Raw genomic sequence first — 17256 nt, forward strand, 5'->3', positions numbered from 1 at the left:
CAAGAGCAACACAGTGACTGCGTTTGTACAAAGGAAATTAAAGCATTATTGGTAAAACATGCACTCATTCTACCCGCGTGTCCTCAGTTTCAGCGGCTAGCAAGTCGCGTGAGAGTTTGGCCGTGGGATTTGGCCGTGGCCACAATTCGCCAAGCGTTTTGGTTGAACGAGGATATTCTTAGTAAGACAATTGCCATTGTAATATGTCCATCCATGGGCTCTTGGCGGGGCCCACGGGTACCCGAGAAAACATTGGCATCTCAGCTTGAATTTCCCCGTTCATTGATCACCTTCATAAAGTAAGTCAAGGTGTCTTGACAGAGGACTAGATGATCGGCGCAAGAATCACGTTCATATTTATACTCGATGTTTTGCATTAGACGTGTCCTAATCTCTTACTGAGAATACGAATCTGTTCCTGTTTGTTCCTATTGGAGGGTATCCAAGAATGGATATATATCTACAACCGAGAGCTACTGGTGGATATCTACAATACATTCACAATTGGATAAGATATTTCTCTGTTTAGAAGAAGATTGAACCAATGCGTATTAGGCTCCATTCAACGGCGGAGCATTCTCAGTGCCAGAGTCCAAACTCCTCATCATCCACATTAGTTGATAAGTTACACTTGCTTGTTTAGCCAAAGGGCAGCACGTCCCTTCAACCAATGACTAAGCACAACACCATATCACGTGATCGAATGGGTACCGATTCCGGATGATACGTAGTTGTCAAATTCAAGGCGCCGAGAAAGCTTCAAAAGTGCTCTTCAGTCAAGGTGTTTCCGATTAAGTGCAGTAGAAAAAACGCCGCCTTTATGCGTGTATGTCGGTGATCCAGGGAAGTCACCTTGGAGGAATCATTGGCTAATTGCTGCAAGCTTGGTCGCGTGCGTGATGGTCGCGATCCCACCACATCTCATGTCGCTTCATGCAGGCAGGTACGGACTTCGCCCAGGCAATGCATCAATGGGCCTAGGGAAAGAATATTTCTATTCAAAAATACGTTAACATCATCATTGGTTGGTACCTTTTCGTCCCCGGTTCAGTCACTGTCTGACTAGAATTTGCAGAGCAACCACACCTTCAATGTTCCTCGACGACCCCCTTCCCTTCCACCTTTTCAAATTGCACCCAAACTAGCCACGAAACGAGAGCTCCACACGGGACACTTATTGCAGGCCTTTCTTGGAAATTGTGCACGGGCACGAATCGACCGAAGCTGGTAAACAATGAGCTCTTTCGTCGGGTATCCTTGCCAGAATTGCAACCGACTTCCGTATCGGTTGAGATGGAGCATCGGATAGCTTGATGAAACCGTATACACCAACCGTAGCCTACTGGATATCGCAGTAGTCCCGGCGATTGGGTCTGGGACGCAGCCGCTTGAGCCATTCCTGGCGGATCCGCTCTTTGACAGCGGATTTGTCTCCGTGCGCCTCTTGATGCTCTTTGTAAAGACTTGAAGCCCTCCATGGGCTATTATGCGTATCTTCCGCCCTCTTGCGTTTGTCGCATCGGAGACGGAGAGTCAAGCGAGTAAGTCGTTCCGAGGGGCTGGCATGGATGTTCTCCACGCTGGGCCTTTCGAAAACCCGCGTAGCAGGACAGGTATTTCTCTTCTTCGGCCTTGCTTGTACAGAAAAAGAAGGACTGAGGAGACTGACTGTCTCAGAATTGGCATCCCCCCGACGCTGCCGCCTGTGAGAGATCTTTGCCATGACGGGTGAAAGGAAATTTAGAATCTTTGTTCACTAGAGGGATTGCATCCAATCGGCGCTATTTATCTTCTCGAATTGTTTTGATAAAGTACCTTTGCGTCACACATCTTGACGCGTCGCAATCGTCGCGGGATATGGAACCACGGTGTTATGTTGAGGGTATGTTCGTTGAGGTTGCGTTTCTTTGACATGGCTGTTTACGCCCGCGTGTTTGTTCGCATCTTCGCAAGCCCCAAGATCTGGACTGAAGGCACTTTCAGTATGGGGCATTCTTTCTTGATCACCTTGGTCGGTTGCGACTGAAAGATTTCGATAGACGTGCAGCCTTAGCCAGCCCGACTGCAGGGGGCAATCCCACGGTATCCCCAGGTACAATGGGTGGAATCTGTTGAAATATCCTCTTAGGCTAGCCCCTGGCGACAGAAAGCGACCAATCCGAGACGACGGTGACACGAAAAATTTTTTTCCTAGAAATTCATAGTACATATAAACACGTAAGTGCGCATCTGTCGCGAAAGCTGCTGGTCTATAGCTGCCACTCGAGTTCCAGTGACTTGCAGAAATTCACTTTGCACCCGACAAAACATCAGTGTGCAGTTTGATCGAGACGCATTAAACGTGTGAGATTGACACCGCGAGTCCTGATGTTGAACTGTCAACCTTTTGAACGGTATCTCCACTGCGACTTGACCCTGGGGCAGACCGGCCCTAGCCATTCAAAATTGAACAGATGAGACCAGGCGGGCCTACCCGTCCATAGTAAATAACAAATGCCATGAGAGGTTGTGCTTAAGGTTGTTAAGCACGCGGTGACATCTTTGATATCTGGTCGACCCCGTCAAAAGCTCAACGATCTCAAATGACTCTGACCAGCAACGGAAAACGCGCCCAGCGAAGGCAGGAGTGTCGCAAAGCCCTTGCAGAGCACATCTGTAAGAGAAAAGGGCTTTTCTTTCGTTCGAATTGCCGCTAACGATATCTTGCAGATGAACGGTTGAGGCTGTCGGTTGCTCCAAGTAGGGTTCGATTGCGGCCGGCGGCGGAGGACGGCTATGCCTGGTCTGTAGCGAAAACTAGCGCTCATCTTTTGGAGACAAGCCTCAGCAATGGGTCCGTTGGCCTTTACAAGAATATCCTGGAGGAACTTGGCCGTACCATAGAGGCTGTGGATCCCAAGACTCTGGCCTTGACTGAGCCAGTTACACAGTGGGATGCGGGCGAATCGGTATTTTCTTCCCCTTGAAATATCCTAGATCCATTCAACTAGGTCAATAAGTAGCTGATCAATTGGCACCTCCTAGACCCGCGCTGAGTCCTTTACTGCGATTATTCAAAAACTCGAGCAAGAGAATGACCGGTTGGAAAGTGAGCTCGATCGACAGCGTACCCACATTGAAGAACTTTTGAGAAGCGAGCAGGAATGGGTGGCGAAGAGAGGCACATTGGAGCAGGACCTAAGACATGGTCATGGCGTGGCGATGGACTTGCAAGAAGAACTGAAGTGGACAAAGACCAGCGTGCAAGAGGCAATCAGGTGTCTTCAACGTTGTCCAGGAGTCGAACTCATGTCGGAGTAGGAAGACTGGAGAAACCGAAAGCTCAGTGACTTAGACTAGAGGCCTCTAGCGATTTAATCAAATATGCAGACATGTCAACCCAAACGGAGCAGTGCCTGTTACTGTATGCTTATGTGGAAACCTGCTAAAGACGCGCCATACTAGCTATTCATACGCAGAGCTTTAAGCTTTCGACTCCAGGCTACTGTACTGTAGATAATATTTGGGCAGCACAATTTGGATGAAATGGATAGGATTGATATTTCGAGAACTTTGTAAGGTCATTTCCCTCAGACCTTGGAACACGACTACAATATGCTCTGTCGACTATCGCTTGCGGCTAAAGAAGCCTACCGCGTAACTTTTCTATCCATAGGCGCTGCCACTAGCAACTTTGCTCCACGAATCAAGCAGAAGGTCTTTGCCTAGTTGCAACTACTTGGATGACTAACTGAACGGACCAAGAATGAGACGGACTTGAATGGTACCTTTGGTCTACGCATGCAATGATTGTGATTTTCAGGACATTCGAGTCGAGAACTAACTTCAGGAGTGAGCTTTAATGCCTCGTAACGACCCAATGGGTAGATTTTGTACAAGTGTCGTGGGCTATAAGCAGGCGATTTAGATTCCTCAGGAATGCTGATGAAGACTACGTGGAGACAGTATGCGGATCTCACTCTCTATAATCATGAATGCGTCTGGGGAATTGAACAAACACAACATAATCTCAAGATCCACGAGCAAGTGTAATTTGGCCATGAGGTTTGCTTGAGCCTCAAAAATTGGGGTCTCATATGGCGCCTCGGCTTGTGGTGTCAGGCGAGCAATGTGGCGTCTTTGGCCATCTTCCCAATCGAAGACCGCGGAGTGACAAGTGAGACGGTTCTAGTAGAGTCGGAATTTTGTTTGACAAGTGTTACGGGGGTTTATACTGATTTGTACGACCACTTTGAAATATTTCAACAACTATAGATCATATTGAAATATAAACAGCCCATTGGATGGAAAAGGTGTTTTGATGTGAGGCCTGCGGAGGCGTGAAAAGATGTTCATTTTTCTCTTTTACTAAGGGGAGTCGTAGTGTAGATAAGTATCGTTTATGAAGAGACCGACGCTTACTGTATATCCCTGATTTCTAGTCTAAAATCTGCCAAAGAATTGGCTGCCTTCATATCGATTTGCCCGGCCCTTGAAAACTGTCGCACCAGTCTCACGAGGCTTTATCTGACAATGGCGAGATATGGAAACATTGTCGCTCCTTTTCGCATGTGCCATTGGCTTCCCTCTTACGCATGCTTCAGTAGAAGTGTCCGGCACATCTCTTCGGACTTGTTGAGCCAGAATATTCAACAGTCTATCGGAGCATTTCAGGATCTCGCTGTCCGGCGTGACATCCCGCTGTTTGACTAAGCATGTCACTACATCCCTCAGTACACGGTTGGTCTCATAAAGAAGCTCCATCACTCTGGCTGTCTCTTGTATGTCAACCTTGGCTTGGTTGAACGAAGCTTGTAACGTAGCAAACTCTTCTTCATATCTTGAGAGAATACGTTCGGCTCGGATGGCTCGCGTGTTTAGGGACGTGATTGTTCGAAGGGCATCCCGATGTAAATTCTGATGATCCATTGGCTAAAATTTCCAGTTATTTTACGCGATAAGAACAGACAATTGAATCCATTGGGATGATCCTGGATGATCAGGTGTTGAGATGTCAAGGAGGGTTTTCTATTGCGCCGATATAGAAGATGTCTGGCAAAGAATGATCTCACATATAGTGAATGTTTCTGGAGACGACTGACTCCCTTTATATCCGTGGCCAGTAGTTTATGACCAAATGGCTCATGGAGCAATTCAATCGATATGTGTAGGGGATGTACATGTATACATGTACCAAGACTCTTGAGGCTAGAAAGGAAGAAATCGGGACTTGAAATGCAACCCCAGTGCTTTTTTTGGACGCAAAGGGAGGAAATGACTTCCTTGGATAGACACGACGGTTTATCGTCGCAAAGAGCTTTTGGTACGGGGTCAACAAAGTGAATGGTCGAATGTGAATTGAGCGTTGATGTTCTTAGATTTCAAGTTTGCAAAAGCGCCTTTGACTCGCATGTGCATATTTACACATTTATCTTATCCGATGTCACCAATGGCAATCGAATATTATGATTGCGAGAAGATGGCGAGGCTCACGCCTTTACGTAAGAATATGCGCTGAATGGGAATTTACACAGGTCTGTTTGTGTTTCACGGATGTTTTCGACTTTGCAGTTATTGTATGCTCTGTCAGGGCCCTGAGAATTCTGGAAGTCATGGCTCAGAAATCACAATGAACTTCAAACACCGTGACAAATCGTGAAACGCACAGCATGTTTTAACAGCATAACCATTCCCACCCTTTAGCGGGTGTCTTACACGAGTGTAGACTTTTTGATTGCAACTATGATCCTGGAACCGAGTTCTCTCCTCATGACTAACGACACAGCACTAATGAATCACAGCGATTGAACAAACTCACAGATCGAGAATTTTCGAGTGATGTGATTTGAAGCGGTGTTCAATAGGCAAAACCGCACAAATGAATTTGCGTATCAAGGTGATATTCCGCGTGAGCGTGTAAACAGGCAAATTTCTACTCAAGAGAATCACAAGAGCATAAAATAAGCTAAAATGAACAACATTTGATATGAAATGAAATAAACTGCATTGTAGAAGAGCCATTGCTCATAAACGCTAGAGGCATGGTGCTAAGGGCGCAGGTCATTTTGAACGATGAAAAGTACTTTATACTTCTTCTTTTTATTTTGCTGTTTGTTTAAAATTGAATAACGAGAAGAGCCTCAAGAATGCTTTTTAACTTATTTTATTGGGAGTAGGGCAAGTGGAGTTTTTTAAAGCTCACTTGCCTAAAGTACCACTTCACCTTTGAATGTAACTGACTTTAACGGCGAAGCTTTTCACCTCATTTCTTTTCAGCGTGCAATCTAAAGTAGCACAGGAACACATGACATCTAAAAAATAATCCTGCAATCGTCTAATTATCAAATGCCATATGTATTTGAATTCAACGAATAGGTTCCACTGCAGAGCCTTGTTTTCAATATTTTGCCAGAAGAGCGAATTGATTATACCCCAAGCCATTGTGCATGCTAAATATCCAAGCGAAGACATATGACAGGGTGACGTTGAATATGGAAAGTTGGCATAGGCTGGAGTCAGTTTGCGCGACCAGATGAGAATTGCGCCTAGGAGGATGGGTGATAGACGTACATTTGGTACATAGAAGGAACGCAATATACAGAATTTTCCTTAGAGAACAATATGCTGCCAACAAGCCTGGAAGGCTCCGCTGGAATTCCACTTTTCCTTTTCTTGACCGCGAGCGTCTTTTATTGTAACAATTCGAACACAAAGTAATGACGAGAGCCCAACGACGGACCGACGACGGAACTTGAATAGCCTGAGAAAACCAACCACGCCGAAGCTCTCTAATGTCTCATTGGTACAGACGACAAGGTCCCTCAGCATCAGAACTACTAGGCTTATTACCTTATGCTTTCAATTGGAGCTTGCTCAAAGATACACCATAACGGATTTACGTGTGTGATCAGGAACAAAGATGTCTAATACGGCGGTTTTCCGGCACCCAAGCCAACTATTCAATTGCAATTGCCTTTGGGTCGTTGATTACCGTTCACTATCGTGCATCGTAGATTTCTCACGTGGATAATGATTGCAAATTAGACCATGAGGTCCTTTTGCACGCGCCAATGATCCAACCTTCTTCTTAGGCTTCATCAAGAGTGGCAGAAGAAGTACAGTAGTTCTGCAGTCTAATCTTTGGGGCGATGAAACAGCGTATAATTCTATTGCTGGTTTGGAAGCATGGAAGCGGGTAATGGACCACTGTATGTGTCGTACCAGAATCTCGAAACGGGTGGGCCCGTGCCAATGCTGGGATCGACAGAGATTTGGAATACCTGTCCGACACGGGCGAAACCCACTCCGGGGTACGGGTACCGGGGAATTGGGAGTGAGCTAAGACCAAAAACTTGGGGGCGTTGTCGTCTCTTAACTCCAATTTCGATTCCACGCTTCACAACGCTGTTGTATTCTTGGCATCGCTCAAAGTGTTTTATCTTCTGCTTTGACATTCTGGGAACATGAAATCGAATTTGATCGTTCCGCGGCTAAGTTGGGGACAAGACCGAACGGGAATCTCGTCGGTGAGAGTTTTAGGAGTCCGCCAACATCAAGTGAAAAGGCTGGTTTGCCACCGCGAAGCTTTGTTTTAGGGCCCACTAACACTCGCGTTTACAGCATGGGCTTCCCATAGGATATCACACCGGCCTCAGTGATTTGACCAGGTGGTACGTGGTCAAACTTACCAGAATTCGAATTTTTTGTTTGCGCTCTGGGCCCCCTGGGCCCCCTGCTCACGACACTCAAGCTGCTACGCCAAGCATCCTGTCTGATTTCCATGAATAGCAGCTCAGGAACTGATCAGCTTTAATCGAATTTTTGACGTGGAGAGCGTAAGGGCCGTATTGTAACTGGAACGAGGCCCTTGGATATTTTTGGACGCTACGTCTAAGCTAAATGTATCGCACCAACAGCTTTCACGACAGGTACAGTAAATTACAAACCCGAAGGCACGTCTATGTTCATTGACTGAGCAGATCGTCTGGTTTGCCCTGATGTCCGTTCCATGGATGCCCCTTCTGTCTGCCCATTGAGAATGCCCAGCCGTTGCTGAAGCGATTTTACTTTTTGTTCCAGCTCTTGAAGTCTCTCATGGTCGTCTGCTATGGCTTCCAGATCTCTTTGCATATCAGAGTTTCGCAATTCCTGAACCCGAAAGTGGTTTCCCATTCTCCTATAAGCTTAAAATTAGACAATCTGAGATCAGAACAGAGTTGTCGTCGACAGGAAATTGGTACATGTACCTACTCCACTCTTTCATTAAAACTAAGGAGAAATGAGTCAATCGTGGATCGAAAGGTCTGAGAGCAAGGGCAAAGACTCACTCCTTTAGAAGGTTACCAACCAGATCCTTGGGAATACCTGGCACACTTTCAGCCTTCAAATCTTCAAGAGATTCAGTTGGCCCATGAGTGGCCGAAGGGCCATCGTTGATGAAAGTGTGACTTTGTCTAATCGTTGTGTGCTCGGACAATTCCTCGCAGACCGGCCCTTCATTGTCATCGCAGTATTCATCTTCTCCCAAACCAACTTCAGAGACAGGAACACTGCAGATTGAAGCAGTCTGTTGTGCGCCTCGCTTGAAAATTTGACGCCACTCAGTTGAGAAGTTGACTGGTATTATGAGCGACTCATCCTCTCGCCCATAGTCCATAGCTGGCTGTGATGGGGAATGGGAGGAAAGACACAGCTAGAGGACAGGGGACAAATATGTATGCCACGTGAGCGACTGATGCCATGTGGACAACCATTATGGGAGAGAGTGAGGAACGCGCATTTAAATTGACAATTGCAGAGCGGTACCTGGCTTTCCCTCAAACTTTCGGTGATTGCCCTACCCAGTAACGAAGCCGGAACAGATGGAGGACAGGGTGATACGTGTTTCCTTATGCTGTGTGTATCTAAAATTCCACGCAGAAACTGTACAATATCGCGTTTCACGAGTACAGGGGCGTTTCCGCCCCAGTTTCTTGGTGTGCTCTAATCACGAGAGCGGCTTTGTGGGAGATGGCCAGACTAAATTCTGTCTACCTTTCACTTGATCGTTGCTTTTGAAACAGATTGCATTGAATACTAAAGACTTGTATTGATGAGGGCTTAGTTTTGCCCAAGGAAAGCCCGAGAAATTTAAAAATGGCAATCTAGGTCTTGAGGGATTGTTCAACTTACCTTACAGTATGACCCATGAAAAGATGGCAAAGCTTAAAATGAAGAGCAAATAACCAAGATGTAATTAAAAATTCTGTTCATTGTTTCTATCCATGGTTTGCACGTATCCACCATAGACAATACAGTAACACTCACGCACCCTAAAGATGATGATTAACAGAAGAGAGAAGATTAAAGAAGAATTTATCCTTCCCCTTCTGATCCAGGTATTAAACAGACAGTCCCACAAACAACGGAAGACTGTGATGTCCTCTGTTTGCTCTCTCTCCCGTACTCCTGTTCTCACACCATGCCTAAAGCTGTCTACATACCTTGGACCGCACCCGAGGAAGAGGTTCTTCCAGGATGGTTGGCAAAGCACAGGCACCTGTCTTGGGAAGGAAAGGCCGATAAATACTGTATCACCTGGTCCAACCAATGATACTGTTTGTGATCGTTTCGTGGGACCACCTAGATCCATCGTGAGAAGTGGGGCTGATCGTCGGAAATTGTGTTGTGGGCTCTATGGTACGCACAGAAAACATACTTCAACCATGGAAAGGAACAATGCCTGAAAAAGCGGATGCAGGCCTCTAGGATCTGAAATACTTGCAAGAGGCGATGAATGAAGCTTCCACGAGAAACTTCGATTTATGGAATACTCAATGGAATGAATTCCTCTTATCAGTAGAACCACGGCCCAAGTTGGTCACGGTGGGTCCGCCGCTCGCGACTGATGACGCTTCGTGTCAAGGGTCCAGCATGCAAACACAGAGGACCCAGACGAGGTTTGGCCATTGGCTCTATCAGTCTATCATGGACTTGATCGCTCCTAGGAACGTGGTGTCTAGATTTAGGAGCATTCGGATCGTACGAAAACCTTAATCATGTCCACATTGCACGTTGGGCGATACGGATCTTTGGCCATGCTTATTGGCATATCATATCGCAGCGCCAGAACTGCACTTTAGAAACCAAGCTGGCGTCTGGTAGGTCTCCTTCAAGGTAGGGTGCATTTACATTAGAGTACAAAAAGTCGATTCAAAGCTGTTTCGGGGCCACGAAGAGACATCTCTCCTACTTTTCTTTCATTTCCCCTTTCTACGCCCTTTCTACGCAACCATGGGCACTCGGTTCACAGGTGATACCAAGGATCCTGCAATCAATGTGACTGCCTGGTGTTTTTTGATTGTGATGATTCTGAGCGTTTGCACTCGACTGGGTACCAAATATCGACTCTTTCATGGCCTTGATATCGATGACTTTCTCATTGTGACTTCACTGGTATTTCTGGGCTTTTCTTGATCATGTCCGACCGCTTTTAGCTGACAACGTTGGAAAGTCGCTCGCAACCAGCCAGACAATTGTTGTATCTTTGGCGGTGGGATCCGGCTATGGCAGCCATTCAGGAGAGATATCCAGTCTTGAGGCAGTCCGAGTCATGAAGGTAAGAAGAGAGAAGAGAATGGTGGCAGTATTTAAATCTCCACTCCTCTCACAACCCGCTGACAGAACATATTCAGAGCTTGTATGCTGCATTGCTTCTCTACACGGCAAGCCTGTTTCTTTCCAAGATGTCTTTTGTCATCTTCATCCGGCAGTTCACGCTAGGGGCTAAGGGCAAACGGTTGTCCCGATGCATCGAAATGGCTCTATATGTCTGGGCTTTGACTGTACTTTTACGTAGTGCTTTTCAATGCAAGTTCCCGCCTTGGGATCTGTGGCGCGGCCAGTGTTTTAACTTGGTAACTACTCACATTCTTTTTCTTCATGCGCGTGAGCTCAAATAACTGCAAGGCCTTGCGGCTAACGCACAACCAGCTTGCCTGGCGGTATTTTGTGGTGATATCAAATGTTGCGACCGAGGCACTCTTGATTTCGCAAATAATTCCACTGGTCCTGACACTGCAGATCATCAAATATCGCCTTATCGTGGCAAGTATTTTCCTACCACGTCTCCTGTATGTTTCGCAAATTTACATTTTTGCTTTCCAAGGGACTCATGTGTTGGCTTCCATAGTGTGATGACTGTATCGATATGCGAGCTTTCTTTCCTCAAGAAAGCCACGCAGACACCTGATCCCGCATACGACACGTGCGACATCACCATCTTCGAACTGGCGATCCAATGCCTGGGTATAGTGGCCGCGTGTTGGCCACAGCTGCAGCTTTTCTTTCCTGGGTGCAATATAGTGGCCTCATAATACGAGATGCCAATGGCGCTCCAGCGCAGGGCTATAGGGTACGATCATCCGCCAAGCCATCCGGCTGTCGTGCGGAGGGTCAAGAATTGTCAGATTTTCGCATCCCATCTCATTCGAGAGAGAGTACAAGGAATCAGGGAATAAAGAGACGAGAAAGCTGGGTACCGCAGCGCATACAGCAAGCACAGAGCATCGATCTGGAGAGCCTGGACGCTGCAAGCCAACAAAGCTACGTGGAAACAATCCTAGAGGAGCAAATCCACCGACGCGATGATATCTGGTTATGACACACAGATCCCTCCGTGAAGCTGGCTCTTGAAACTTTTACATAAGGTCTGATGCAACACAATTGAATATCTTCGGAGTCTGTACTTCAGAAGCCTACCTTGCTATTAGTTGAAGTCGCGAACTTCATGTATGTGCCAGTGTGACAATGGGTCTGGAAATTCTGTGAACTCTTGACAGATTATTCTCTCTTGACAGTGAAGTACAAGAGTGATGGTTCTTTACTGAGAGCCGTAGGGATTGCAGCACTCCTCGACCGGATTTCGTATAATGTGGATAGCAATCAACCAAGTTTCTCATAAAAATAGTATAGGAGTGCACGCATTTATAAATAGCCACCCGCGAGGCAAATTGAAACTGTAGAAGAATCCTAGATGGGAATATGCTATATATTTTATTCAAGTTTGAATTCAGATGACGAAAGCAGAGATAGTGTTAATCTTTTGACGAAAATAAGCGGAATTCTCTCATCTCAGGCCAACTGCTGTAGTCAAAGCACCCAATTTCAAAATTCCAATCAACAAACAAAACAAAACAAATATCGCAAGCTTTCAATTGCTGTACTGCGTAGTTTCGGAGGCCTACGCTTGTGTCTTTCGGTCGCCTCCCGGGCGTATCTCGTAGCCACTATGAAGCATCAATTTTTTGTATTCCTCCCAGTCGATCTCGATCTTATCCATTGCCACTTTATACCCCTCCGGATCATCGTTGAGCTTGTCGTGAGTAAGCTTCTGATCCATCATGCAAGTCAAAAGGTATGCATTGTAGTCGATGAGCTTGCTGGGCGGGTTCGGAATGTGCTGGAATTTCATTCGGCGATCTTGGCCCGGAGGCTCGATCCCGCAATCCGCTTTTCGCTTTTTTGTGTTCGGGGACTGTTCATCATTTGATTGCGCCCCGTCGTTTTGATTCGTCGCACTACGGACGCGCTGAGCCTTGGCGGCTTGTTTTGCGCTCAGCGTTTCGCTAGTGCAGCCATCCCTCCCCGGAAAGAAAGTCGGTGGTCTTTTTTCACCCTCAATCCCTTTTTTCGCGGCCCATCCATCGTAAGAGTTGTCTTGTGCCTTGGCAGCCTCACCAATCTGCTCGTCCAGCCAAGCTTGGTCTTTCCGTTTGAGCCGTTTCGTTATGTTACTCCGAACATTCCAATCTTGGTCATTGAGGAGCTCCGCGCGATGGGTTTCCTGTATGTCAATCCACTGAATCTTTATCAGCGTAGGGGGGTAGACTTGGATGACCTTGCCGGCCTTGGTGACCCGTAGCTTCCGCTCTCGATCCGGATTGGGTGTAAGCGAAGCTACATTGATTACTTTCCCAATGTTGCGACGCCCGTAGATAGGGGTACCATTGATCCGAATGTCCAAGATGGATTCCTTCTTTCCAGATATCAGTGGCAAGCTATCCAGATCCATTTGTGTATATTCTTTTGGATCTCCAATCTCGTACTTTGCTTTGCCAGGCTCTCCATAGCCAAAGACTATTCGGCAGCAGCCTGGCCATGAGCTGAATTTACAGTATATTTCAGGAAAGGCTCCTTCAGGTGTATTCAGTATAGATGCCGTTTCCTTGAGCTTGGTATTTTTGCTAGTGACTTGGTCTCCATTTTGGCTTTTTTGAGACTTCAGTACACGTCCTGGTTGATCTGGTGGTTTTGGCGACTCGTTGCTAATATCGGCCGAGGCTGCATTCTCCGTGGGATATTACAGCAGGGTCAACATTTTACGACTTTCAAAGCATATTGCTGAAGAATGCCTGGACATTCTATGGGTAGAACAATTTCCGTCTCTGTCTGAACGGAGAAGGAGAGTGCTGCATGAGGAGAAACTTCACGGAGAAGAACAGGTATCGAATGAGATACTTGATTGTTACTGCAAATCCTGCTGGTGTGTCCTATGAGATAAGAACGCAAGATGATTCTTTGTGGGCTTCAATCCTACCAAACCTGAAAGCTCTCCTCATAATTCTAGAGCAACCAATCGAAGCTCAGGGGCACTATAACGCTCCCACACTGAGGCAATATATCGACGAGTGGCTGGCTTGGATATCCCCGTATTTGGAAACCTTCCGTCGTCACATACCAGAAACATTGAACGTTGTAGTCGACGATGACGGTAGGGAGGAGACCAGAGAGCTTGTTCAAGTATATCTGCCCGCTACGTGCAGACTGAAACGCACAGCTTTGGGTGATTTTTTGTTTCGAAGAGGACGTTTCTCTATTGAACCAGGTTATTGGGATGATTTATATGATGGGCCGACTAGTTCGCGGGATGTCTAGGCATCGCGGAAATTTTATGGCCACAACATACTACCATGGAAGTCCTTCCAATTTGGACGGTAGATAGATTCCACTTAGGCTGGAACCTCGCTTTGGGGGTATTCAGCCTATCTTTTCTATGTTTAAGTACATGGTATAATCCACTTGCCTGAAAGGCGATTTTTGAGCCTCACATGAGGAGGCCTGTACTTGTTTTCAATTCAATCTGTGAAAAGGCGAAGGTACTCCAATACCCGGCGTCACAAGTGGCGTCACGGCTTACATTTGGCCTTATCCACATTTGAGGGACAAAAAGACTCGCCAATTGCCGCAATTCTGCGGATGTTAATGATTGTTAGCTTGTTGCACTCAGCCTCAGCGGCCATCTGAGACGATGTGAAGGACTGGCTCTATAATAACGCGGACAAGATACAGCTTGGAAGAAATCTTGGAGCCATATTACCAGCTTAACTTCAATTGCGCGGTTAGAAGTCTTTCATAAAGGAAGACCTTCATTGCCAGGAGAAGGAAGGGGTAGAGTAATGTGTCGACCTGAGGAGCGGTTATTTTACCACTAAGAATAGCGGATTCAGCATCTACACACACCGCCCTATGTTTTGTATGGTAAACCGGGTAAACATGGAATCCCCGAGTTGTAACATACCATACTAGTGCTTATCCCCAAAAGCATTAAGACCTTTCTCAACAGAGGTCTTCTAGATAGTTCAATCAATCAATCAATCGATCCAGTAATGTTTGATTCCCTCAGTACTAGCGCGTACAGATATCCTGAGATCCGACATGATGTCATGAGTAAAGGAGTTTCGCGTAAACTACATCGATCGCGTTTCTGGAGTGTCATGTAAAATACAAATCCTATTCTTAGAAACAGACGATCGACGAAACTTCCATAAATGGATTAGTATGTTTCAGGCTGGAGTTCGGGAATGAAAGTCTAAGAGTGCAAAGGTAAATCTGATTTCGAATATTACTGTATATATAGTCCTGTGTTTCCCTCTTAAAGACAATAACAATTAATCTTCCTTTAAACTACAACAGAAACTGCAAAGCCAGTTACCTAGAGTGCTGTCTTACTATGGAGTGACCACGATCTTAACTTCCGAAACATCAGAATGGACAGGCCCTTTTCGATTAGACGTGCCCACGTCGTCTGCATCGCCCGAGGGGCGCATTAACTCTCACCATATGGCTGCAGACGGTAGTGGAGTATCGAATGTAATGTCAGGTACGAGCGGTGCTACAATTTTGGGGACCGTGCTCGGAGTGGGATTGGTGTTTACTTGCATATTCAATCTCCGCAAAGCATGCTACCGCCCTCGAGGTGCTTATTCTAGGAATAGCCGGATATTAGACAAACGGACTGGGACCAGACCGACTCAACTTACTGTCGTGGAAAAATCACGATTTTCTGATTTTCCGTGATGATTAAGTATAGGTTGCTTTCTTAGCTTGTGTTTTAAAGGAATACAATCCAACGCGAGGGAACAGTGGCGCGGAGAATAGGTGCATGAGAGTGATTTGCATGTTTTCTCAGCAGTACACGTATATGCTTGTGTCCTTATTGGGTTTAAACATCGGATAGCCAGCTAAGGCTCCATTTATTGCTGATGTGGCTTCTTTATCGAGGTTCATCTTGTTCACATTGTTCGCGCGTCTAGTATTCTGGGTGGGTGTTTGAAATACGTGCGTAAGTGTCCGTCAATTTACTACTCCGTAGTGGTACTGTATTATCAAGATCCGAAGAGAAGCAGTGTTTAGTCATTCCATTCACATCTCTGTAAAATTTAGATAGGTGGATCCCTATGCTGTTTTGAACTTCTTCTTGAGTATTCCGAGGTGTTGGTACTGTATACGGCGCTTGATCTTTCATGATATGAGCTTTCCTCTTTTGCCCACCCTTTTTATGATATTCATACTCCCCTCACGAACCTTTCTTGATCGTCGGCCATTTGTCTCTGAATCTCAAATCGACAGTCTGAAACGATTAGCCACACGTATAATTCTCAAAATCAGCTTGCTACCAACCTGTTCAAAGCTCGAGCTCATTCATCGAATCGACCAACCGACAGAAGACAATCCACATCATCCCCTCCAGTTCTTCATTTTTCAATACGCCTCTTGCCGCCTGATGCTGCAATGATTTTGGCCTGTTGTAAATTTCTAGAGAGCCGCTGACGGGCATGTATAGCATTCTTCAATGCATTCCTGTCAGCGATCTTCAAGACTGCCTTGCAGAAGCGCCAGTCCTCTTTCAATCGCCATGACATGGGCCAATCTAAAGAAATCGAATAGAATCCAAATGCACTTTTCCAATCTACCGTTTTCCAATAACATAGACATTTGACAGAAAACCCCACGAATCGTATTTTGCATAAGGCGGTGGGTTTGGGGAACATCGAGAGGACCGAGGCATGATAAGTCGCTTCCGGGGCGGAGTGATTAGAAACGATCTTCGCAACTTAGATCTACAAAATGATATATGTACTGCTGAATCATGACCAAACACCGCGTCATCAATTTAGGATGGCAAAGATGTCAACTCGGACGCGTGTAATTTGCCCGCGATGGTGAAACGGTACAGTCTTTACTTCCTCAATTTCTTACGATCCGGCTGGCTCTTGCAAGGATGGGACGACGTTCTGTGTTGAACTGGATGTGCGCATCGCTATTTGATCCTTTCTCCGCAGCCAGGGGCTTTCCATACTGGAAGACTTAGAATTCTATTACATCTTAAATCCCGACCGCATGTACGGTTTTCTTTAGCAAGCACCGAAGTATCGTCAGACTCATAGAAAAGCCTATGTCCCGCAGCTTTGGGGGGTACTACTGATCTTATATTTGTCCCTTGAACATATCACTGATCAGCATCTCGGCCATCAGGACTTCCTAAACTGGTTGGCCTTACCGACGTATATAAGGATCCCTCCTAGCTGGGATAGCTGAAATAGTAAAAGAGATGATAGCCAGAGTATCGGAAAAGTCTATTTCAAGACGTGTCTGATACAACAAACCCTCTTCCTACACAACGGGCATGATACGTCTCCTGTTTTTCGGTACACTTCTCCATCTGGGGGTCAACGCTCATCTAAAGTTGCTCTATCCAGCGCCTTTCAGCAATGATACGCTTAATAATTCACCTTTGGCCTCAGATGGCTCTGACTTCCCTTGCAAGCTACGGCCTGATGCCTTTGAAGCCCCCATTGAACCAACATTCATACGAATCGGGGAAACTAATGCCTTGAAATTAGAAGGGAGCTCTACTCACGGCGGCGGATCTTGCCAGATAAGCTTGACTAGTGACGAGAGGCCTTCGAAGAACTCAAAGTGGAGTGTCATCAAATCTTTTGAAGGAGGCTGCCCAGC

At 46.2% G+C, this 17256-nt stretch overlaps 7 protein-coding genes across 7 annotated transcripts; 2 read left to right on the forward strand and 5 right to left on the reverse strand.

Moving 5' to 3' along the window:
• Nucleotides 1-1339: 1339 nt before the first annotated feature.
• Nucleotides 1340-1723, reverse strand: N7478_000720 (uncharacterized protein; the record flags this gene model as incomplete). Its single annotated transcript, XM_056916935.1, has 1 exon — nucleotides 1340-1723. One exon carries the CDS (start codon nucleotides 1721-1723, stop codon nucleotides 1340-1342), a length of 384 nt encoding a protein of 127 aa, XP_056784815.1.
• Nucleotides 1724-2582: 859 nt separating this feature from the next.
• N7478_000721 (uncharacterized protein) lies at nucleotides 2583-3300 on the forward strand (the record flags this gene model as incomplete). The annotated part of the gene is made up of 3 exons (XM_056916936.1): nucleotides 2583-2655; nucleotides 2710-2948; nucleotides 3025-3300. 3 exons carry the CDS (start codon nucleotides 2583-2585, stop codon nucleotides 3298-3300), a joined length of 588 nt encoding a protein of 195 aa, XP_056784816.1.
• A 1122-nt stretch (nucleotides 3301-4422) lies between these two features.
• N7478_000722 (uncharacterized protein) lies at nucleotides 4423-4908 on the reverse strand (the record flags this gene model as incomplete). Its single annotated transcript, XM_056916937.1, has 2 exons — nucleotides 4423-4506; nucleotides 4573-4908. The coding sequence occupies 2 exons, from the start codon at nucleotides 4906-4908 to the stop codon at nucleotides 4423-4425; spliced, it is 420 nt and encodes a 139-aa protein (XP_056784817.1).
• Nucleotides 4909-7145: 2237 nt separating this feature from the next.
• Nucleotides 7146-7433, reverse strand: N7478_000723 (uncharacterized protein; the record flags this gene model as incomplete). The annotated part of the gene is made up of 1 exon (XM_056916938.1): nucleotides 7146-7433. One exon carries the CDS (start codon nucleotides 7431-7433, stop codon nucleotides 7146-7148), a length of 288 nt encoding a protein of 95 aa, XP_056784818.1.
• Nucleotides 7434-8302: 869 nt separating this feature from the next.
• N7478_000724 (uncharacterized protein) lies at nucleotides 8303-8635 on the reverse strand (the record flags this gene model as incomplete). The annotated part of the gene is made up of 1 exon (XM_056916939.1): nucleotides 8303-8635. The coding sequence occupies one exon, from the start codon at nucleotides 8633-8635 to the stop codon at nucleotides 8303-8305; it is 333 nt and encodes a 110-aa protein (XP_056784819.1).
• A 1616-nt stretch (nucleotides 8636-10251) lies between these two features.
• On the forward strand, nucleotides 10252-11620 carry N7478_000725 (uncharacterized protein; the record flags this gene model as incomplete). The annotated part of the gene is given in 6 exon segments (XM_056916940.1): nucleotides 10252-10413; nucleotides 10472-10576; nucleotides 10653-10874; nucleotides 10951-11090; nucleotides 11150-11311; nucleotides 11323-11620. The coding sequence occupies 6 exon segments, from the start codon at nucleotides 10252-10254 to the stop codon at nucleotides 11618-11620; spliced, it is 1089 nt and encodes a 362-aa protein (XP_056784820.1).
• Nucleotides 11621-12199: 579 nt separating this feature from the next.
• Nucleotides 12200-13030, reverse strand: N7478_000726 (uncharacterized protein; the record flags this gene model as incomplete). Its single annotated transcript, XM_056916941.1, has 1 exon — nucleotides 12200-13030. One exon carries the CDS (start codon nucleotides 13028-13030, stop codon nucleotides 12200-12202), a length of 831 nt encoding a protein of 276 aa, XP_056784821.1.
• Nucleotides 13031-17256: the final 4226 nt, after the last annotated feature.

Source organism: Penicillium angulare, assembly GCF_028827245.1.
Source record: "Penicillium angulare strain IBT 27051 chromosome Unknown utg000001l_segment0_segment0, whole genome shotgun sequence".
Lineage (NCBI taxonomy): Eukaryota > Fungi > Ascomycota > Eurotiomycetes > Eurotiales > Aspergillaceae > Penicillium > Penicillium angulare.